The following is a 24,396-nucleotide window of genomic DNA, read 5'->3' as shown; positions in this document are numbered from 1 at the left end:
GGTCCTGATCCTCATGAAGCTATAGTCTAGTGAAAGACACAACCATTAACCGAACTGTCAACAGAATAAATGTTAAATTACGGCCAGCACAGCATCTGACTGGGGTGGTTGCCTCACAGAAGTTTGCTGACTCAGTGAGTAGAGTGGGCTCAGTGCTTGGATGTGAAGAGGATGTGAAGAAGGACAGCAGAATTTGTCAGTGTGGGAGGCAGGCCTCTGCCTCAGGATGCCCTCTGGGTCCTGGCTCCCCATCCTCATTCCCAGAGCCTACATAATTCAGACCTCCAATGTGTAGGGCCCAGGAATCCACACACGTAACAGGCATCCTGGGCCGTTCTCATGACATTAAAGTCTGGGAACTGCTGCTGGGTAAATATGCAGTGACCACGTTAAAACAAACAAACTTGGACCTTAATATACTGAAGAATCATTAGCTGTACCTAAAGGTCCCCTGGGAAAGTGTTTTTGTCCTGTGGACCTGGAGGGGAGGTAGCTTTGAGGTCCGTTTGGCTCACCACTTCCTCAATCGCTAGCTTGTCACCGAACACTGGCAGCTAGCAACCTGTCAGGATATTGCTACAGCTCAAGCATTGCACATTCCAGCACACACAGAACCCCACAGGTTTCTCTCCAAGGCACCAAACTGACCCTGTCCCAAACCACATGCCTTCATTAAAAGTTGCCACTTCCCCTGGAATGCTAGCTTAAGGGCCAGACAGCTTTGATTTCAACCCCAGACCTGCCATTTGCTAGCTTTGAGACTTCTGGCAAGCAAATTCTCTCTACACATCAGTTTTCTTATATGTAACATGGTGATGATAGCTACTTGGTGGAAGATGGTTGTAAGGATTAAATGGAATAGGACTACCAATTCACTTATCAGAGTGCCCAGTGCATCAGAAGCTCGCAGTGGAGACCAGCTGTCCACACTGCTTTGGGAATGAGTTTGAGGAAAGGCCCTCAGCTCTTGGTGTGATGTGGTCACTGAGCTGGTGCTCCCAAGATTTCCAACTGCTGCTAACCTGTGCCGGGCATCTGCTTTTGTCACTGGGAACTGAAGTGCTATTTTTGGGACAGTGCTTGCTATTTTAGCTTTTTTTAATGGAGAATTTGGAAGAATTTGCATCAATTTTCAACCTCAAATACTCTTGGAAAATATCTATAGTATTTTCACTCCACTGGATTTAAAAACAAAATAACAAAAACAAAGCAACAACACCTGGAGATGAGAGGTGGTGATGGCTATACAATAGTATGAGTGTATGTAATGCCACACTGTACACTTAAAAATAGTTAAAATGGTCAATTGTAGGTTCTGTGTATTTTACCACAATTAAAAAATAAAAATAATAGACAACAAAACTGCAGTTTGTATTAAAGGTCTAGTAACTCCAGCTAAAGAAAAAAGAAAAGAAGAAAATGGTCCCTAATTGTTTCCAGGTGCTGCCAGCATCACTGTAGCTAATGGAGACCTGATTTGTTTATAGAGCACTAGAGTCATTCAGGACAAGCTCTGTTTATTCTAAAGGGCTCACAGAAACAGAGGGATGAGGTTGCTGAAGTTACCGTTAAAGCTACAGGGCTTTTAAGAAAGATTCTGAAGGACCAATATGTGTGAAGAAACCAAAAAAGTTAATGCACACTGTAGCGCATGTCACCTGACTTCTGGGGTTTTTGTTGTGGGAGAGGGATGGAACTCAGCCCCATGGTATTACTTTATATTAGACTGTGAATATTCACGTCTTTCAGGACTGGAAGGAGTTTGGGGATCATATAGTTCTAACTCCCCTCATTCGTTCATGTGACTCAGCAATTGTCTGTTGAATTCCATTTTTGTACTTAACACATAATAGGATCTACCATGGTAGATACTGGATATACCATAGTAAGCAACACAGACCTGCCCTAACATGGCTTAGAATCTAATAGGGAAGACAGATATTAATCAACTAGTCACGTAAATATGTAATTACACATTGTTGTAAGTACTGTCTTTAGAGGAAAAACAGAGGCACTCCGAGGCATGGATTAAGAGGGTAGATTTGAATCTGAGAAGGTCAAATAGGGTTGGGTCTCAGGTGAAGGGCTCTCGAGGCCAAGGCTCTGGAACAGAAATCTCATGGCCAGTGGGGAACAGAGAGTAGAATAGTGTGAGGGCAGTTGTTTTCTGAGCAAGGAGAGGGTTGAACATCCCAGTTCTGCTGAGTCAAGGGTAGAAGCGCGTCATCTGATGTTCCAATTTTCTCTTTCTTTTCACATTGAAGGAGACTTACTCAGAAGCTGGGCTTATGACATTTGCAGAGGTAGAATTATTTCCATCCTAAGACAGGATCTTCCCCACCTCCACATGGCCTCTAGTCCCCCTGAGCTCAGGCTTGGTTGCTACCGCATCTCCGGATCTTCACCAAGGCTCCAACATTCGTGTCTCATGAACCAACACCCTCTTTCTAGACCACTTCTTCAACTCACTCAACATAGCTCTTCAAGACCAATTATGATTGACAAAGTCATGTGCATGACCAAAAACTAGCTTAAGATAAAGATTTACACAGTCTGATCACAACTATATAAAAATTACCATGAATTGAAAAAGATCAGAAGGAAATAAAGGAACAGTGATGTCTAGTTGGTGAAATCGTAAATGTCTTTTTTCCTTTTCTCTCAATTTTCTAGATGCTATTTAATAAACTTGTAGTACTTTTAAAAAATGAAGTAATATTGAAAATAACATTAAGAGGATGTCAGATCTCTAGCTCACTACTCAAATCTTTGATTTTTCTTTGATGTGAATGACATACAGGCTTTTAGAAATGTCTTAAATATGAGCTACAGAGAAACACTAGGCAGAGTGATAACATGGCAAGCATTTCACAAAGCATTTCAATAGGGTGGAGATTGTATTTAAAACATAATTCTGTTGTCACCGAGTCTGGGGGATGCCAGCTTAAACAAGATTAAGCGGGTTTCTCCACTGTCAGACTTCTCTGAAGCAGTCACTACATAGTGGGTTCATGAGCCCAGGACAGGGAGCAAGCATTCCCCAAACTTCTGGGAAGCTTTTTTCACCCAGGTCCTTGCAGGCTTAGTGCTTTGGAAAATGCTGGTGTGAGGAAAGAGAATAAAAGCTAGTGGCTCCTGGGGTTATAGATTGGTCAGGTGAGGCATAACTATTTAAGTACCCATTCAAGTCAAACTGCTCTGGAAATGAACTGTGAACCTTCATTTCAGTTAGGTGAAATGAACTTCTAACTCTATAATGAGCCAGCGATGAACAGCAATTGAATATGCTTTTAGTGTTGCAACAATGAAAGGCAAACACCCCAAATGTTCAAATTTAAGAATTTTCAGACAATCAAGCTTTACCTATCCATAAAACAGCAAGCAATGCCAATTTTGTGTGTGTGTGCAATCCATTTTGGAAGACAAAAAACATTTAGTACAAGAAAACAGTTTAGTTGCTATATATATAAGGTGAAATGTATATGTCTATTCCTGTGTTAAAGTCGCTCTACCCGCCTTTCTCAAGCACTTGTCAAATGAAATGTGGTGAAAGTTTTCATTTCTCAACCACCTCACTGTGTAAGGCCTTGGTGAAACGGGCTGATAGGAGCAAGCCTGGTCCCTCTGTTCTACTGGAAGAGTAACTTTCATGTCAACAGAGTAGACAGAATAGAACATCCTGATTTCAGAGTAAGGCTGCTTGCACTGCTGCCTTGCTCGCTTTTATCATGTACTTCTGTGGTTAGAACATTGTCTAGCAGGAAGAACTCAGGGACCCTGCTAGGGAAAAGCAGGGTTTTCTGCCATGTAAGCCCTGAAGCTCTTTCTCCATGCTGGAAGGTTTCCCACGGGTTCAAAGGCCCCAGACCTCAGTTAGATTCCTCTCTGTCCACAGCGGTCATCAGGTCAGGCGGTTCTTGGTTTGATCTCACTGCAGGCCTAGTTGCAGAGGAGTCTGTGCCATTTCCTTCTTCACCGTGCCCAAAACCAGCACGCAGGCCCTTTTCTTTATAAGGGTGTAATGCTGGTCACCATAGGGAAGTCCCACTGTGCAAAAGGGGGCAGAGAACACTGTGGAGGTTACGGAAGGTCAGGGAGGACAGCAGGAGAGTGGCACTCCCTGGTGGCAAAATGGAAGAAAACTTGACACCTCAGTAAGCTTGACATTTAGCTCTCTGCAGGGAGGTCAGTTAATCCTAATTCTTCTTTTCTCCCTGGAGGCTCTTAGGTTCTTCCCAGGTGATAAGACAATATGAGGCGATAGACGTAAAACAACTGCTGACTTGAGCAGTGTCAAGTGGCAGACCACACTGTGAGGTCTGCAGCTCAGATGGGCAGCAAAGTGTGACTCAAGTGAGTGGCTGGCTCACACTTGAGAAGCACCTCCGTGGTTTCTCATCCTGTTACTTTCCTTTCCCTTCCATTTACTTTGCTTCATGTTTCTCTCTAGGATAGGGGTGACAAATAAAAGGTACCCGAGCCACCATACTCTCCTCACAAGCCTGTGGCAGACATTGATAACCATGTCATTTATTTTCCTGATTAAACCCAGGGATGTCACCAAAGATGAGTATTAATTGCTCAAAATGGGCATTGGGCAGTCTGCTTGTGTGCTAAGTTGTTTCAGTCTTGTCCAACTCTTTGTTACCCCATGGACTGTAGCCCACCAGCCTCCCCTGTCCATGATATTCTCCAGGCAAGAATACTGGAGTGGGTTGCCATGCCCTCCTCCAGGGGATCTTCCCAACCCAGGCATTGAATCCACATCTCATATCTCCTGCATTGGCAGGTGGGTTCTTTACCACTAGCACCACGTGGGAAGCCCACTGGACAGTCTACTCCTGGGTAAATACCTGAAATAAATGGGTGCTTAAGCCCACAAAATGTTTTTCACATTTGGAAACCACTCCAATGTCCAACAGTGGAATGGATAAACATACAGTACATGCATATAATGAAGCACTCCACAGAAACGACAAGGGACAGACTATGGATACTCACAACCTGAATGCACCTTAGAGACTTGTAGAATGGAAGAAGTGAGACATCAGGGAAGCATACTGTCTGAGCCCATTTACTGCAGTTCAGAACCAGGCAGAACTCCTCCACGGTGACAGAAGTCAAGACTGGCTGCCAGTGGGGGAAGCCGACTGAGAGGGGCACCAAAAACAACCTGGGGACTAGAAAATGTTGTGTACCTAAATCAAATCCCTTACGATTATACAGTGGAAGTGACAAATAGATTTAAGGGACTACATCTGATAGACAGAGTGCCTGATGAACTATGCACAGAGGTTTGTGACACTGTACAGGAGACAGGGATCTAGACCATCCCCAGGAAAAAGAAATGCAAAAAAGCAAAATGGCTGTCTGAGGAGGCCTGACGAATAGCTGTGAAAAGAAGAGAAGCCAAAAGCAAAGGAGAAAAGGAAAGATATACCCATTTGAATGCAGAGTTCCAAAGAATAGCAAGGAGAGATAAGAAAGCCTTCCTCAGCCATCAATGCAAAGAGATAGAGGAAAACAATAGAATGGGAAAGACTAGAGATCTCTTCAAGAAATTAGAGATACCAAGGTAACATTTCATGCAAAGATAAAGGACAGAAATGGTATGGACCTGACAGAAGCAGAAGATATTAAGAAGAGGTGGCAAAAGAAGAATCATACAAAAAAGATCTTCACATCCCAGTTAATCACAATGGTGTGATCACTCACCTAGCGCCAGACATCCTGGAATGCGAAGTCAAGTGGGCCTTAGGAAGCATCACTATGAACAAAGCTAGTGGAGGTGATGGAATTCCAGTTGAGCTATTTCAAATCCTAAAAGATGATGCTGTGGAAGTGCTACACTCAATATGCCAGCAAAGTTGGAAAACTCAGCAGTGGCCATAGGACTGGAAAAGGTCAGTTTTCATCCCAATCCCAAAGAAAGGAAACGCTGAAGAATGCTCAAACTACCACACAATTGCACTCATCTCACATGCTAGTAAAGTAATGCTCAAAATTCTCCAAGCCAGGCTTCAGCAATACGTGAACTGTGAACTTCCAGATGTTCAAGCTGGTTTTAGAAAAGGCAGAGGAACCAGAGATCAAATTGCCAACATCCACTGGATCATTGAAAAAGCAAGAGAGTTCCAGAAAAACATTTGTTTCTGCTTTATGGACTATGCCAAAGCCTTTGACTGTGTGGATCACAATAAACTGTGGAAAATTCTGAAGAAGATGGGACTACCAGACCACCTGACCTGCCTCTCGAGAAACCTGTATGCAGGTCAGGAAGCAACAGTTAGAACTGGACATGGAACAACAGACTGGTTCCAAATAGGAAAAGGAGTACATCAAGGCTGTATATTGTCACCCTGCTTATTTAACTTATATGCAGAGTACATCATGAGAAATGCTGGACTGGAAGAAGCACAAGTTGGACTCAAGATTGCTGGGGGAAATATCAATAACCTCAGATATGCAGATGACACCACCCTTATGGCAGAAAGTGAAGAGGAACTAAAGAGCCTCTTGATGAAAGTGAAAGAGGAGAGTGAAAAAGTTGGCTTAAAACTCAACATTCAGAAAACAAAGATCATGGCATCTGGTCCCATCACTTCATGGCAAATAAATGGGGAAACAGGGGAAACAGTGAGAGACTTTATTTTCTTGGGCTTCAAAATCACTGCAGATGATGATTGCAGCCATGAAATTAAAAGACGCTTACTCCTTGGAAGGAAAGTTATGACCAACCTAGACAGCATGTTAAAAAGCAGAGGCATTACTTTGCCAACAAAGGTCCATCTAGTCGAGGCTATGGTTTTTCCAGTGGTCATGTATGGATGTGAGAGTTGGACTGTGAAGAAAGCTGAGTGCCAAAGAACTGATGCTTTTGAACTGCGGTGTTGGAGAAGATTCTTGAGAGTCCCTGGGATTGCAAGGAGCTCCAACCAGTCCATCCTAAAGGAGATCAGTCCTGGGTGTTCATTGGAAGGTCTGATGTTGAAGCTGAAACTCCAAAACTTTGGCCACCTGATGGGAAGAGCTGGCTCATTTGAAAAGACCCTGATGGTGGGAGAGATTAAGGGCAGGAGGAGAAGGGGACAACAGAGGATGAGATGGTTGGATGGCATCACTGACTCAATGGACATGAGTTTGGGTGGGCTCCGGAAGTTGGTGTTGGACAGGGAGGCCTGGCATGCTGCAGTTCACGGAGTTGCAAACAGACACGACTGAGCGACTGAACTGACCTTCATCTTGGTGGTGATTTATATGGATGTGCATATGTGCAAAAATTCATCAGGACACTTTGCTATAGTCATCCCTCTTTAGAAGTCCTTTCAATGGGGCACCAATTGGAAAACTATTGTCCAGACCTTGCTCCTCTGTTCCTCTGTGTTAGAAACACAAGGACTTTGTTAGGTCTAACTCTGATCCAAATCCAGGCTCCGTCACCTAATCACTTTGTATCTTGAGGAAATTACTTAACATCTTTGTACTTTCATTTCTCATCTGTATATTGGGGATGAAAACAGTACATACTTTATAGCACTGAAGGTTAAGTCAGATAATTCTTATAGAATACTCCTCACAACACTTGCTGGCGCATTTCCCATCCTCGTGAAATATGAAGTGGCAATTTTCTGTTCTGGCCACCTCACTCTTTCTCTTATTGTCTTCTTACCCTTCCTCCTCCACCCTCTTCCTTTGCTTTATTTATTCTTCCCTCCATGCCTTCTATGCTTAAGAGCCAAAATCATGAAATCAAAGTACAAATCTTTTAAAATTTATTGAATACAATTTATAGTTATATTTGTAATAAAAAAAAAACTGGTACACTTAATATTTTCAATCTCTCTTCCAGACCTCATACATACCAGACCAATCAAATCACAAATCTGGGGGTCAGACACTGGAAGCAGTAGTCTTTGAAACTCTTCAGATGATTCTAACATGATTCCAGGCTTGGGAACTGCTGGATTAATTGCTTTCTATTCCCTTTCTATTGTCTCAGCTAGTTCAGTATACTGATCACCTGAGAAGCTTCCAATGGCAGGCCCCTCCTTGGGTAAAGCCTGGATATTGCTAACGTGCAGCCCACGCTGAGAGCCATAGTTCTAGAGGGACTGGTGTGTTGGTAGATCTTGTGATCAGCACAACTCCAGGCACTCACTCCCTCAACACCCAAACCCACCCTCACCATGAGTTGAAATACTTTCTCCTCCTGTTTCTGAAAGCCCCTGTCTTTGTATCCTTTCTGTTGCAAGCTGAATGTGGAGAAGGACGATGTAATGCTAACAGGTTCTCGGTTTGTTTTGCCCTCAGTTTGGGATTGTGCTGGATGCGGGCTCCTCTCACACGAGTTTGTACATCTATAGATGGCCGGCAGAAAAGGAGAATGACACGGGGGTGGTGACTCAGATAGAAGAATGCAAGCTAAAAGGTAAGACGGAGAAAAAGGGGCCGGGAGACAGTGGGCACGAGAGAACGAGAGGCATGTGACAAGTGAAACACACGAGGAAAAGGGACGTCAAGTGAGAACGTAGTGGACCTGCTATTGTTGCTATTTTAGAAATAATTTATTATTGTTATAAAATAGTATTGGAATCAGTCCTTAATGATAAAGCCCTTGAAAAATAAACTTTAGAATAATTGGGTAATAGCTCCCGTCAACAGGACACTTCTGTGTGCTATGCACCAAGTACTGAAAATGCGTTATTTCATCCTCACAATCTCCCTATAAGGAATGTATTCCTGTTGTTTTTTTGTTTTTTGTTTGTTTTTTTTTTAAAGGGCACTGAGGTTTCAAGAAGTTATGCCACTTGTTTATGGTTACTTGAGCTAGTAAGTGATGGAACTGGAGCTCAAACTGAGATCTCCAATTTAACTAAACCCTTATCGGTCATCTCATTAGCAAATATCTCCTCCTATTCAGTAGCCTGTCTTTTCGTTTGGTTGGTGGTTTCCTTTGCTGGGCAAAGATATGCACAACTTTAAACCCACATGTTAGATAGTGGTTCTCAAATTTGAGCCTGCATCAGAACCACAGGTGCCTGCTCTCACCCCAGAGTTTCTGGGTCAGTAGGTCTGAGACAAGGTCTGAGAGTTTGCATTTCTAACAAGCTCCCAGGGGATGCTGATGCTGCTGGTCCAGAGAACTGCTGCTTTCAATCTTTGTCCTATAATTTGAGACTTGGAAGAAATTTCTAAAAGCCTTTAGCTTCTGTATAAGCAGGCAAATCATAGACCTTTAGGGCTGCAAAAAAGATCCTGTGGATCACTGAAATCTTGTTTTACAGAAAAGGAAGCAAAAAATCTGAAAGTCTAGTGACTTGCAAGTAGGAACAGATCTAGGACAAGAATCTCGCCTCCATGGTTGATTCACGTCAATGTATGGCAAAAACCACTACAATATTGTAAAGTAATTGGCCTCCAACTAATAAAAATAAATGGAAAAAAAAAGTGGGGAAAAAAAAAAAGAATCTCACCTCCTAGTTACAACTCCAGGTTTCCTGCTACTCTGAGTCACTGCATTGCATGCTGAGTTTTTTTCCTAGTCAGTTTTCTTTTAAGGTCACAAAACAAGACAGTTGTTGACAACAGCTCCTTCTGCTCCCTCCCATCCAACACTCCAGCATGCACCGAATGTTACCACATGGCACTGTCATCTTCGGACTTCTCTCTTGGCCTTTGGAGCCAGGGACCTACTGTTTAGTTTTAGTCGGACAGGTTACCTATGCCCCAGGAGGTAATTGACTTTTCATAGTTTGTCAGGAAAGCTGTAAAGAGGAGGTGTTTCTAAGACAGCGAGTCATGGTACCCAGTGCCTAATGTCCTCAGTTTGGTCCCATAAATTCTGAGATAGTATTTCAAACATTTCTTAAAACCCGAATCCCTCATTTTATTGACTTCTATTTAATTATTCACTGCCTTCCATTTCTTGAAGTAGTGTTGCTGTGTTAACCTAGCAGCTATCTATGGAGATTTATTCCATGCATATTTGGCCTAATAAATGCAGCAATTTTCCCTTCTCAAAAGAGAGAAAGGGAGAGAGTTCTCTAATCAAATACTTAAACAGAAAGGTTGAGTTGGGAGCCACTAGTAACTGAAGGCCAGACTTTTTGGAATCAAAACAGTTAGCTGATAACTTGGAGCTGATTTTTCTTATTACAGTGAAGTGGACAGGCTGTTTAAAATTTGGTGAATGATACTGGTGAATGATATGGATAAGATAGGGGCCTCCCAGGTGCTAGGTGGTAAAGAATCCCTCTGCCAGTGCAGGAGATGCAGGTTCAATTCCTGGGTTGGGAAGATCCCCTGGAGAAGGAAATGGCAACCCACTCCAGTATTCTTGCCTGAGAATCCCATGGACAGAGGAGCCTGGCGGGCTACAGTCCATGGGTCACAAAGAGTCAGATACCACTTAGCAACTAAACAATAGCAGCAGATGGATAAGATCTGGATACTTACTGTAAAGCAAATCCTTACTATAAAGCATTGAAAATGTAGATTTTTAACTTAAAGTGAGCCAAAATTGTTGTGCTAACTTCAAAAAATTTAAGGAATCTTGGCTCTAATCCTCTCTGTAGCAACAGTTTAAAAGGCTCTAAAACTGGATAAACAGTTTTGCTAGGCAGTCAGGATCTCGAGAATGGGAAAATTGCTGAGGAATCATGGATACTATTCCTGTTTTTTTCTAACAAAGGAAGAAATTTTGCTTCAGAAATGTTAAGGGACAGGCCACAATTTCATAGCCAGTTAGTAGCCGTTCCTATCTTTTCAGTAAAAGCCCATGTGCCTGGTGAATATTTTAATTTTTATTCTAAATGTTACCTTTCATCTTTCTGGTCTTCTAGGAATTAGTGTTTCTAACCACAATTTTGTGGAAGAAACATCATAAAGCAGCTATATATAGAGTAGTTATCTATAATATCCCCATTAAAATCTGAGAGCCTGTTTTTAGGAAGGTTATGTCATTGAATGTGAAAATTGCACCATCCAGTGGCAAAATTATTGAACAGCAAACAAAACTAGCTCGAGGTGTGACAATAAACCCTACCAAGGTTAGATTCAGTGAGTTACCCTTTAAGTAACAAAACCTAATGTTGTTGTTTAGTTGCTAAGTCACATCTGACTTGCAACAGTGTGGACTGTAGCCTGCCAGGCTCCTCTGTCCATGGGATTTCCCAGGCAAGAATACTGGAATGAGTTGCCTTTTCTTTCTGCAGATCTTTCCAACTCAGGGATTAAACCTGGGTCTTCTGCTTGGTCTCCTGCTTGGCAGGTGAATTCTTTACCACTGCGACACCTGGGAAGCCCACCAAAACCTAATAAATATAAAAAAAAAAGAAATTATCTGCTTGCATTTTCTCAGAAAACATCACAATTTTCTCTAATAATGTGACGATATGTCCTTTACTTTTAAAAACAATTTTCATCTGCTTCTACATCTTTCTCTAGGTCCCGGAATCTCAGGCTTTGCTAAGAAATTACACGAAATCAATGTTTATCTGACCGCGTGCATGGAAAGAGCCAGGAAGGTGATCCCATCAGCCCAGCACCCAGAAACTCCTGTCTACCTGGGCGCCACGGCCGGCATGCGGTTGCTCAGGTATCGCAGCCTGTAGGGGCTGAGAGCTGCTGGGAGTTAGGCTTGGTTGCACTAGAGCCTCTCAACTATGAGCAAATGCCACACTTCTTAACACAATTCTAGATATGCTAAATGTCCACACCTAAGAAAGAAAATCTCAGTGAACGATAATATTCCCAAAGTCTTTGTATGTATAATAATGGGAGTTTACATATGTAAAAAAAAAAAAAGCCCTCTTGCTGATCTCCCCACAGGGAATTCAAGGGAGTGATGACAAAAGGAGACAAAGATTGAGCCTGTGTACTCTGAGGTTTAGGGTAACGGATTTAGCAGCCATTCCATATCTGGGAGAAGGAGACCCAGAGGAGATCACAGATGTCCCAAGACACGTATCGTCACAGCACATCATTACTGGTCACCGCTTAGTACCTATTAGGCATTATTTTTTCATTTGTTTGTTCACTCGTTCATTCACTGTGTAGTGACCGCCTCCTCTGTCCCAGGACATGGGAGTAGACGATTCCTCTCCCAAGATCCGAGTTTTGATACAGGATGACCAATTCTTTGCTAGAGGAGTGCTCAGAGCTGCTATGGGAGCATACCTGACCCTGCTAAGGATAGGAGGAGATAAAAAAGACTCAACAGAGGAGGAGGACATGAACCAAATCATTGAGGGCTTGTTGGAGGTTGGGAGAAGGGCATCACAGGCCAAGTAGATGTCATGTATTCCATAACCTATGTTTGTTGGACACCTATTATATGTCAGGCACAAGTCCCTCCTTTTCATGGATCTTGTGTTCTAATCACGGTTCGCAGGAGGGATATGTGAGAGACCAGGGCCTGTTCAGAGGACTATAGATAGTTCTGCACAAATGGAACACAGGGTGCATAGGGTAAATATCAATAGTGACAATAATAGTGGTAGAAACTTGTATTTGATGGGCCCTTCCTATGTTCTCAGCACTATGTTTTAATCTCTGTAACTCTACAAAGTAAGAGGTACCATTAGCTATTATTAACCAGATTAAGAAAGCTGTGGTGTACAGATGTTGAGGAACTCACCAAAGGTCACAAGTGGTCGAGCCAGGTTCTGAGTGGGACTCCGAGAAGGCAAGGTTCAAATCACAAAGTACCTCATGGGCCATGCCAAGGAGTTTGGAGTTTATCTGGGAAATAATGGGAAGCCATGAAAGGATGCTACACAACTGGTGACACGGGTTGTTGTTCAGTTACCCAGTCATGTCTGACTCTTTGCAACCCCATGGACTGTAGCACGCCAGGCCTCCCTGACCTTCACCATCTCCCGGAGCTTGCCCAAGTTCATTGGCATTGCATTGGTGATGCCATTCAGTCGTCTCGTCCTCTGACACCCTCTTCTCCTTCTGCCCTCAATCTTTCCCAGTATCAGGGACTTTTCCAATGAGTAGTCTGTTAGCATCAGATGACCAAAATACTGGAGCTTCAGCTTCAGTATCACTCCTTCCAGTGAATATTCAGAGTTTATCACTCTAAAGATTGACTGGTTTGATCTCCTTGCTGTCCAAGAGACTTTCAGGACTCTTCTCCAGCACCACAGTTCGAAGGCATCAATTCTTTGGTTTTTGTTTTCTTTATGGGCCAACTCTCATAACCGTATGTGACCCTGGGAAGACCATGGCCTTGACTGTACAAACCTTTGTCAGCAGAGTAATGTCTCTGTTTTTCAACACACGTCTAGGTTTGTCATAGCTTTCCTACCAAGAAGCAAACGTCTTCTGATTTCATGGCTGCAGTCACCATCCACAGTGATTTTGGAACCAAAGAAGAGGAAATCTGTCACTACTTCTGCCTTTTCCCCTTCTATTTGCCATGCAGTGTACCATGCACATTGGTAGAGAGGTGGATTGGAAGGGAGGAAAACTAGGGATAAGGAGCCCAGTTGGTAGGGTATGGAAGGCATTCAACTGAGAAATTATGGAGTCTAATGCCAGTTGGAAGGCAGCATTTTCTGACCCAGAGACTCTCAGTATTGTTTTACCTAGATCTTGGAAGGGCTTCCTAGGTAGTGCAGTGGTAAAAGAATCCACCTGCTAATGCAGGAGACACAAGAGACATGGATTTGACCCCAGGTTGGGAAGATCCCTTGGAGAAGGAAATGGTAACCCACTCCAGTATCCTTGCCTGAAAAATCCCCTGGACAGAGGAGTCTGGTGGACTACAGTCCATGGGGCCGCAAAGAGTCGGACACGGCTGAGCATGCAATCCTAGGTGAAAGCAACTGTAGTCCATCTTCATTATGACAACCCTGGAAGATTTCTTCTTTAGATCCCAAGATTTCAAACCCAAAAACCAAGGCACAATATGAGGAATTTTTTTTTTTTTTTAACCAGCCTGGCACCAACTGAGCTTGGTTATCTGTCTCAGGATGTTTACCACCTGGAATTTACTGGGGCCCTAATTAAAAACCTCAAGGAGAGTCCTGAGGCTGTGTAAACAGCTCAAAGCCTCCATCAATAGCTAATGTCGCACACCTCAGCTCTCGGTTTGGTGATCAAGCAATATCCAGCTACCACCATCACAGTGATTAAAATTACTCTGATAATTTCCTGGAGCCAGGCAACAACAATGAAAATGGTCTTTTAAGAGGACCAACCTACATAGGGATTGGAAGGATTTGGATTTGGAGAGAGGGGGCCAAAAGAGTAGTTATGCCTCACCCCAAGGGAGGGCTCCTCAGACAGCCATGTGTGGGGATCTCCATCCGTCTGTTTATTCCGGTGAGTTTGTGGTTCAGCTTCCTAGTAGCACAGGCTGGAAGCTCTGGCTGCAGTGGGTAGTTGTAGTTATTCAAACAAAACCAGTAACCTCAGCTGTTTGTGCAGGATGGAAAATCAACAGATGGCAGACAAGATCCTGGATGCGGTTGCAAACAGCATCAACAAGTACCCCTTTGACTTCCAAGGTGCCAGAATCATCAGTGGCCAGGAGGAAGGTGCCTATGGCTGGATTACTGTCAACTATTTGCTGGGCAAATTCACTCAGGTGATTATCTCACAGCACCCAGGGAGGTGGCTCCCTGGCATCAACACCATTGACATATCTCAGGAAATACCTGGATCACTAAGCAGAATGACTGATGGATAAATGAGCAAATTAACTTCCCCTCATATGTGCAAGGGTCTTACAACTACTCTTACTATCAGAGAATAAGGGAGCCATATCTTCACCTTACAGAGATAAAGAAAAAATAAAAAATATAGAAATGTAGAAAAATCAGGCTTCCCGGGTGGCACTAGTGGTAAAGAACCTGCCTGCCAGTGCAGGAGACATAAGAGACATGGGTTCGATCCCAGGGTCTGAAAGATACCCTGGAGGAGGGCAAGGCAACCCACTCCAGTCTTCTTCTTCTGGAGAATCCCATGGACAAAGGAGCCTGGTGGGCTACAGTCCATATGGTTGCAAAGAGCCAGACAGGATTGAAGTGACTTTGTATGCACACATGCACACACAGAAAACTTAAAAATCTATCATTGAAAATAAAGATATCAATTATTTTCCCAGTGCTATATGTCTTGTGCTACATGCAAAGCATTTTTCATATACCATTTGATTTAATCTTCAGAATACTTATAGGAGATGTTCTTTCATCGAAAAGCCACAAATGGAGGCCTAGAAAGGTAACTATTCTGCCTAAGGTCACATTGCTAATGAGCAAATGAGTAGGGATTTGAATTTGAGTCTTTCTGGCCCCCGGTTGTAAACTGGCCCTGGATTGCTACAATCTGAGCTGAGTCTCTGAAGCCCCTCTTTTCTTGCTGTTGATTTGATGCAGACTCAGGAACCTCCGGAGAAAGCAATGGCACCCCACTCCAGTACTCTTGCCTGGAAAATCCCATGGACGGAGGAGCCTGGTAGGCTGCAGTCCATGGGGTCACCAAAAGTCGGACACAACTGAGCAACTTCACTTTCACTTTTCACTTTCATGCATTGGAGAAGGAAATGGCAACCCACTCCAGTGTTCTTGCCTGGAGAATCCCATGGACGGGGGAACCTGGTGGGCTTCCGTCTATGGGGTCGCACAGAGTCAGACATGACTGAAGCGACTTAGCAGCAGCAGCAGCAGGAACCTCTGGTAAGCTTGGTATTACCCTTATGCTCCTGCTCCTGTGCCTTAGGAAGTCCTTGAGTCCAAGAAATCATATGAAAAGGGAGATGTACAGAGGCTTCTACAGCTGGTGACTGTACTGTCTTTCAGAAATTGAGTTGGTTTAACCTGAAGCCAAGCAAAGATGATACTCAGGAAACCTATGGAGCTTTAGACCTTGGGGGAGCCTCTACACAAATCACTTTTGTGCCCCAAAATGAAATGACCGAGTCTCCAAACAACAACCTGTACTTTCGCCTCTATGGCAAGAACTACAGTGTGTACACACACAGCTTCCTGTGCTATGGGAAGGACCAAGCCCTCTTGCAGAAACTGGCCCTGGAACTTCAGGCAAGTATAACTGAATCCAGACTACCCCCCAATAACTGGGGCCTCCAGCCCCCACATCTTGCTGTTTTCTGTTTCTACTGCATAACTGGTCTGAAGTTGGTTGCTGTACTTTCCAAACTTTTTCAGGGAGGATATCTAAGAACATCTGGTCAATCCCTGTCAACTGTCCCATCGAGACATCACCTCGTATGTTTGTTTACTGCACTGTCTCCAAGAACATGACACAAATCCTTTCTTTGGAAATAATTTCTCATCCCTGTGGATGAATGAAAAGCCTAGAGTAATGTATGTGTGTGTGTGTGTGTGCATGCATGCAATTTTTAAGCTCTTCCCCACTTTTCAATCTCCACTTCCTACAAAATGCAGAAAACAAGGTTCTTTAAAAAAAAAAAAAGCTGGAGAGGAGGAGGAAAAAAGACTTTAAGGGAAAATACAGAGTTTATTGATCAATGGTACAAATCTTGTCCCAGACACTTTTTCCACTTTGAAGGCAAGAATAGTTAAACATACTCAAAATCATGCATGATTTTGAGAACACCCTGACAAATACAGAGCAACAACGTCAAATTCAGCTGTTCCCTGTCTCTACTCAAGGGACAACCAGTTCTCTGCTTTCCTCCTAAGCTTTCTGCACTATCAATAAGATGACTGCCATGGGTGGAGGGGCTGCAGCCCTAAGGCTCCACTAAGCCTCTCGTCCACAGCAGCCCCCTTTCTTCTCTTGAACAGATTGAGCTGTGGGCTGAAAATAATTTTGATGCTCCTGTGTCAATACGATTTATGGCACTTCTAGTTCTTGGGATTTTTGCTTTTGGCTTAGAGGTGGGGGCGGGGAGATAGGCAGACCCCTAGAGAACTATCTCAGGCTCAGAATTTTGAGACCCTTGAGAGTGTTTCTTGTGGATCTGCTTCTGACCTAAGCACTCGGGGCTAATCCAAACAAGTGAAATCTCTGGGCCCAGCTTCAACTACCTCAGCTTCCTATGAGTAGCAAAAGTTCATTTACATCTGATACCACTTCTGCGGCCTGTTAAACAAATACGACTATTCCCAAGGGTCAAAAAGACAGAGCAGGGGCCTACTGATGCCAGTGCTGAGTGCCTGGATGGTGTTCAGTTGCTATACATTAATGAAGTCAGACTGGTGCTTTTGTCCAAAGCATTTGCATGTGATGCCTTTAAGTGATTTTTTTCCCCTTCAGGGTGCAAGTGGAATCGTCTATGAGCCCTGCTTTCACTCTGGATACTTCAGGAAAATGAAGATGAGTGTCTTCAACGAAGGTTTCTGTGCCAGGAGACATGTGTCGAATCCTTCATATTATCCATTATTTGACATTGAAGTCCGTGGCACTGGAAACTTCCAACAATGCCAACAAGGCATCATTCAACTCTTTAACTCAAGTTACTGCCCTTACTCCAGTTGCTCCTTCAATGGGGTTTTCTTGCCACCACTCCAAGGGCAGTTTGGGGTAAGTTTGTGAAATAATGATATACTTGTTAGAATGACTTTGGTTGCAAATTATAGAATATGTGCCTCCAAAGGGTTTAAATAACAGGATTCTTTATCTTCTCACATGGTAATAAGCCTTGAGACAGATAATTCTGGGCTAGTTCTTTAGCTTAACAATGTCAGGACTTGGTATCAGCTTTTCAATTATTTTCTTGGCTTTATTGTGGTGCCAAGATGGCAGCTACTGCTTTGTGCAAAGCCAATGCAGGAAAGAAAGAAGTTTATCTTGCATATATCTCTCTCCAACTCTGCAGAAGTGTCAACAGACATCTTTTTAGATACCATTAGCCAGAATTTGGTAAACCAACCTGTGATAAAGGCGAATGGGTTACCATGGTTGGTTTAGACAATCACTGTTCATCCCCTGGAACTGGGGAGTCGTCTTGAGCAAATTGCTTTTCTCTACCAGGTAAAATCAGGAATCTGTAAGCCAGATTGTAAGGAATCTGTAAGGCTGTTGGGTAGGCACCCATTAGAATCTGCCACAGGTGGCATCTCAGATGTCAGAAGCAGCAGCAGCAGTTAGATGTCTTAGGTAAGGATTTTCCTCTATAAATACACTTAGGAAGTAGAAACTCAGTAAGTCCCAAGGAAACAAGAAGATAGTGTCATATTCATTACATCTTGAAGAGTTGGGGGACCATTTGAATCCTGACTCCAAATTCCTTCTTTTCTTCATTATTCCAGAATAAGAAAAAAATTTAAGCAGAGGCTGAAGAGGTGCCCCTAGATCTATTCATTATTTCAAATGTCATATTTTGGTCCTGAAGACCAAGAATTATAGTACTCACAGTTTATAAGTATATTGTTTCATTAGCTACCATCAGCTCAGTCGCTCAGTCATGTCTGACTCTTTGTAACCCCATGGACTGCAGCACTCTAGGCTTCCCTGTCCATCACCAACTCCCGGAGCTTGCTCAAACTCATGTCCATCGAGTTGGTGATGCCATCCAACCATCTCATCCTCTGTCGTCCCCTTCTCCTCCTACCTTCAATCTTTCCCAGCATCAGGGTCTTTTCAAATGAGTCAGCTCTTCCCATCAGGTGGCCAAAGTACTGGAGCTTCAGCTTTAGCATCAGTCCTTCCAGTGAACACCCAGGACTGATTTCCTTTAGGATGGACTAGTTGGATCCCCTTGCAGTCCAAGGGACTCCAAGAGTCTTCTTCAACACCACAGTTCAAAAACATCAATTCTTTGGCTCTCAGCTTTCTTTATAGTCCAACTCTCACATCCATACATGACTACTGGAAAAACCATAGCTTTGAATAAATGGACCTTTGTTGGCAAAGTAATGTCTCAGCTTTTCAATATTCTGTCTAAGTTGGTCAAAGCTTTTCTTCCAAGCTACCATCAACTGAGTTCTAATTATTGACTAATATATATATATTCTCTCAATCACTTAAGATTATGTTCAAAGAAACAATGGGCTTTTGTCTGCCTTCACACTCTCCCTTTTTCAGAAAGTAGATCAGCATGTGAGGAAGGGGGTTCAACTCCTCTCTCAGACCCCAACAGAAGAGCTTCTTTCAAGATCTCTTGGCCCAGTTCAATGTCGCAGAAAGAACTTCCTGGAGAAAGCACAGGCCCTATAGTAACCATACCTGGCTTAAAATCTTGTGTTACCATTTCCTAATGATATGGAGGTCTTCATTCCCTTGGTCTCTGGAAAACAGCAATGGGTAAAATCATGGATCCTGCTGACCTAAACCATTGCCTAGACCACAGTTTACCTGGCTCTCCAGTTTTCTGAGGGAAATACATGACTGCACAATGACTGGCAAGGTCATATTTGATCATTAGTTGGCTCCAAATCCAAATTCAGAACAAACTACACTGCCACCTGGATGCTCCATAGCTGAAATAGCACTGGCTGCCTGTTTTGGGTTTTTTTGAGGCAAGTTCCTTGCCTTGGCTCTAGCTGCTGGAAGAGAAGTGAGGGTGCCTCAGAAGGGAAGAAGGTTGCCAGAGATGCTGGGGACAGCCAAGGGCCTTTTCCATTCCACTCACTCCTGGGAACTACATCTGAAGGAAAAGGGGTATATTATTTTGTGTTTGCTTTTTAACTTTTTTGAAACCTTTCCTTCCTGAAAAACATGGCCCAATTTTTGCTTTCAAGCTTGACAAACCCTTCTGACTTAGCAGGGTTGGGGGTGGAAAGATGGGAGTGAGGGTGGAATTTCTTGCCTTTGAATGTAATTCCCCCAATCAAGGTAGGACAGGGCTGGAAAAGCATGGAGGAGCCTTGAGCTTCTCCTGGTAGCTTTTCTGTTTGGTCCCTTAGTTCCTCAGAGAAAGACTTGTACACTGAAAACCACAAAACACTGATGAAAGAAAGTAAGGAAGACACAATGGAAAGACAGCCTCTGTTCATGAAAGACTTAACATGGTTAAAGTACCCATACTGCTAAAAGTGATCCACACATTCAGTGCAATCCCCATTAAAATCCCAGTGGTGTTTTTTACTGAAATAGAAAAATATATATAAAATTCATTTGCAGTACAAAAGACCATACAAAGCCAGAACAATCCTGAGAAAGTAAAACAAACCTGGAGGTATCACACTTGTGGATTTTTAAATATATTACATTTAATTTAATTAAAGGTGCTGTAATAAAAATAGCATGGTGCTGGCATAAAGACAAACATATAGACCAATGGAACAGAATAGAGTCCTTAAAAAAAAAAACCCACATATATATGATTAACTGATCTTTGACAAGGGTGCCAAGAGTACACAATGGGGAAAGAATAGTCTCTTTAGTAAATGGTTTCACGGAAGCCGTGTATATCCATATGCAAAAGAATGAAGTTGGACCTGTATATTACAGCATTCACAAAAATCAACTCAAAATGGACTGAAGACTTTAACACAAGACCTGAAACTGTAAAATTCCAAGAAGAAAATATAGGTGAAAAGCTTCATGACATTGGTCTTAGCAATGAGTTCTAGATATGACACCAAAAGCCCAGGCACCAAAAGCAAAAATAGATAACTGAGACTACATCAAACCAGAAAGTGTATGCACAGCAGAGGAAACAATCAGCAGAGTAAAAAAGCAACCTACAAAATGGTAGAAAATATTTGCAAACTGTATATCAGATAAGAGGTAGATTTCCAAAATATATAAGGAATTCCAACAACCCAACAGCAAGAAGAATACTAACTCGATTAAAAATGGACTACAGACTTGAATAGACATTTCTCCAAGGACAACATACAAATGGCTAGTTGGTATATACAAGGGTGCAGAACATCACTAACAATCTGGGTAATGCAAATCAAAATCACAATGAGGTATCACCTCATAACTGATAGAATGGATATTATCAAAGAAAAAGCAAAAGACAAGTGTAGTGAGGATGTGAAGAAAATGGACCCCTTTGTATATTGTGGATGTGGCCACTATGTAAAGGAGTATGGAGGTTCCTCAAAAAATCAAAAATATATCTATATCTCCTTGTGACCCCATTGACTGCAGCACACCAGGCCTCTCTGACCCTCACCATCTCCTGGAGCTTGCCCAAGTTCATTTTCATTGCATCAGTGATGCTGTCCATCCATCTCATTCTCTGATACCCTCTTCTCCTTCTGCCCTCAATCTTTCCCAGCATCAGGGACTTTTCCAATGAGTGGTCTGTTCACATCCGATGACCAAAATACTGGAGTTTCAGCATCAATTCTTCTAGTAAATATTCAGGGTTTACTTCCCTAAAGATTGACTGGTTTGATCTCCTTGCTGTCCAAGGGACTTTCAGGAGTCTTCTCCAGCACCACAGTTCAAAGCATCGATTCTTTGGCATTCTGCCTTCTTTATGGTCCAACTCTCACAACCATACGTGACCACTGGGAAGACCATAGCCTTGACTATATGGATCTTTGTCAGCAGAGTAATGTCTCTGCTTTTCAATACACTGTCTAGGTTTGTCATCGCTTTCCTGCCAAGAAGCTATCATTTTCTGATTTCATGGCATTTGAAGACATTAGCTATGTGAAATTAGCCAGTCACAAAAAGAAACATAATGCAGATTCCACTTACATGAGATATCTAAAATAATCAAACTTACAGACTCAATCAGAGAGTAGAATGGTGGCTGCCAGGGGCTTGATGGAGGCGAGAGATGGGGCGTTGCTAATCAACAGGCATAAAGTTTCGGCAATGCAAGATGATTAACGTCTAGAAATCTACTGTACAGCTTTGCCCTTAGAGTTAACAGTACTTCACTGTATACATTAACATTTGTTGAGAGGGTAGATCTCATGTTAAATTTATTTATAATAAAAATATAAAGTTTACAATAAAAATTTAAGTCTTTCCTTCCTTCCTGCCCCACAATCAGCTCACTGGGGGAAAACACTCTTGATAGTTTTCATTAATAGAGGAGAACCTTTTCAGGCATCCACTTTGCATATTATGCTTCCCCAGTGGCTCAGCAGTAAAGAATTCACCTGCAGTGCAGGAGACTTGGGTTCGATCCCTGGGTCAGGAAGATCCCTGGGGTAAGAAATGGCAATCCACTCCAGTATTCTTGCCTGGAAAATTCCAAGGACAGAGAAGCCTGGTGGGCTATAGTCCATGGGGTTGCAGAGAGTGGGACACAACTGAGCATACACGCTCCTCAGAAAATGCATATTATAGCTATCCAGTCTCTGGACTTATCCAGTCCCTCAACAGAGATTTGCCAAGTGTCTCTTACATTCTTGCCAGTGCTCTAGGAATTAGGAGAGGGTAGTTTTCTGCCATTTACACATTTATAGAACTCTTCCATGTGCCAAGTGCCATGTGAGTGCTGCAGATTCATCTAAGAGCCAAGGCAGATGTGGTCCTGACATCATGGAGCTGGTGTTCTAGAGGGCAGGCAGACAAGAGACCAGAGATACAGACAAAGCAAGTCAAACTGTGGCAACTGCTGGGGAGAAAAAAAGTACTCTAAGAGGGGTTAATAGAGCATCCTAGTCTAGGTGGGTGATTAGAAGATCCCTCTAAAGAGGAGCCACAGAAGTGAACTCCAATAGAGGGAAGAGCAATTATAACTGAGGGGGAAGAAAAGTTTGGCATGCTTGAAGGCCTGGGTGGCTGAGATGTGGTGGGTGGGTAGGCAGTGGTATGAGATGGTATTGGTCTAGAAGGTGGGGTTAGAACATGTGTGGCTTTGAGACATCTGGTAGAATTTGGTCTCTGAAGGCTGTAAGCGGAAGAGTGATATGATTGAATTTGTTTTTAAAAGATTCCTATGACTGCCAGTTCAGGATGGGTTGGGATAGGACTAGAAAGGTAACATAGGAGACCAACAAGAAGTCATTGCAGTGTCCACACAGGAGATGATGATGGCTTGGGTTAAGATGATAGAAATAAGACTACACCATGATCTTGTTCTGTAACTGGCATACAATATTTAAAGTGTTGGAAAAGGATGTGGAGGCTGCCTTTTAGAGTGTCTATGGAGCTCATCTTCCACTGAGGAATGAGCGCACCGCTCACAAGCTAAATGTACAGAGGTGTTGATAGCAACATTGCTTATAGGAAAAAATACCAGAATCAAAGGAATGCTCACCAGCAGGGAGTTGTTGAATGAACTGTGATACATTTATTATGGACTCTCATGTAACCATTAGAGTGTTCCCATTAGCCATTAGAGTGATTTTATTTATATATAAATATTCTTTTTCAAATTCTTTTCTACTATAGGTTCCTATAAGCTATTGAACAGAGTTCCCTGTGTTCTGCAGTAGGTCCTTCTTGTTTATGTTTTATACATAGTAGTGTGTATATATTAATAACAAATTCCTAATTTATCCCTCCCCGTCTCCCCACTTTCCCTCTTTGGTAACCATAAGCTTGTCTTCTATGTCTTTTGAGTCTGTTTCTATTTTGTAAGTAAGTTCTTTTGTTTGATTTATTTTAGATTTCATATATAAATGATATCATTTGATATTTTTCTTTCTCTTTCTGACTTCATGTAGTATGATAATCTCTAGGTCCATCCATGTTGCTCCACATGGAATTATTTCATTCTTTTTAGGCTGAGTATGATTCCATTGTGTGTATACACCACATCTTCTTTATCCATTCATCTGTTGATGGACATTTAGAGTGCTTCCATGTCTTGGCTATTGTAAACAGTGCTGTTTTGAAATCTGGGGTGCATGTATCTTTTCAAATTAGAATTTTCTCTGAATATATGCTCAAGAGTGGGACTGCTGGATCTTATGGTAACACCATTTTTAGTTTTTTTAAGGAACCTCTCTACTGTTCTCCATAGTGACTACACCAATTTACATTCCCACCAACAGTATAGGAGGGTTCCCTTTTCTTTATACCCTCTCCAGCATGTATTATTTGTAGACTTTTTAGTGATGGCCATTTTGACTGGTGTGAGGTGATACCTCATTGCAATTTTGATTTGCATTTCTCTAATAATTAGCAATACTGGGCATATTTTCATGTACCTGTTGTCCATCTGTATGTTTTCTTTGGAGAAATGTCTATTTAGGTCTTCTGACCATGTTTTGATTTTTTTTGTATATATATTAAGACTTACATTTGTATATTTTGTACATTAATCCCTTGTTGGTCACATCATTTGCAAATATTTTCCCCAGTCTGCAGGTTGTCTTTTTGTTTTGTTTATAATTTCCTTTGTTGTACAAATGCTTTTAAGTTTTAAGGTCCCATTTGGTTATTTTGGGTTTTATTTTCATTACTCCTTTTAACTCACTCTAACTTTTTATATAGTTTTCATATATGATGATGATGATTTTTTTAAACTTTTAAGTTGTGCCTAGCTCATGACAGACCTACAAAAAGTATCTGTTAAATAAACATTGGCTATTTAAA

At 42.4% G+C, this 24,396-nt stretch overlaps 1 protein-coding gene across 3 annotated transcripts in view; it reads left to right on the top strand.

The window, feature by feature from the left end:
• ENTPD1 (ectonucleoside triphosphate diphosphohydrolase 1) overlaps positions 1-24,396 on the top strand; it is a 98,048-nt gene that overhangs the window by 64,321 nt on the left and 9,331 nt on the right. For all 3 annotated transcript variants that reach the window (XM_043475867.1, XM_043475870.1, XM_043475868.1), the window contains 5 exons: positions 8,311-8,428; positions 11,446-11,596; positions 14,437-14,596; positions 15,810-16,049; positions 17,251-17,517. In XM_043475867.1, the coding sequence (XP_043331802.1) occupies positions 8,311-8,428; positions 11,446-11,596; positions 14,437-14,596; positions 15,810-16,049; positions 17,251-17,517 (936 nt within the window). The remainder of the gene's footprint in view (positions 1-8,310; positions 8,429-11,445; positions 11,597-14,436; positions 14,597-15,809; positions 16,050-17,250; positions 17,518-24,396) is intronic.

Source organism: Cervus canadensis, chromosome 8 (genome assembly GCF_019320065.1).
Source record: "Cervus canadensis isolate Bull #8, Minnesota chromosome 8, ASM1932006v1, whole genome shotgun sequence".
Taxonomy (NCBI): domain Eukaryota; kingdom Metazoa; phylum Chordata; class Mammalia; order Artiodactyla; family Cervidae; genus Cervus; species Cervus canadensis.
This window is presented reverse-complemented; position numbering and strand designations above follow the sequence as displayed.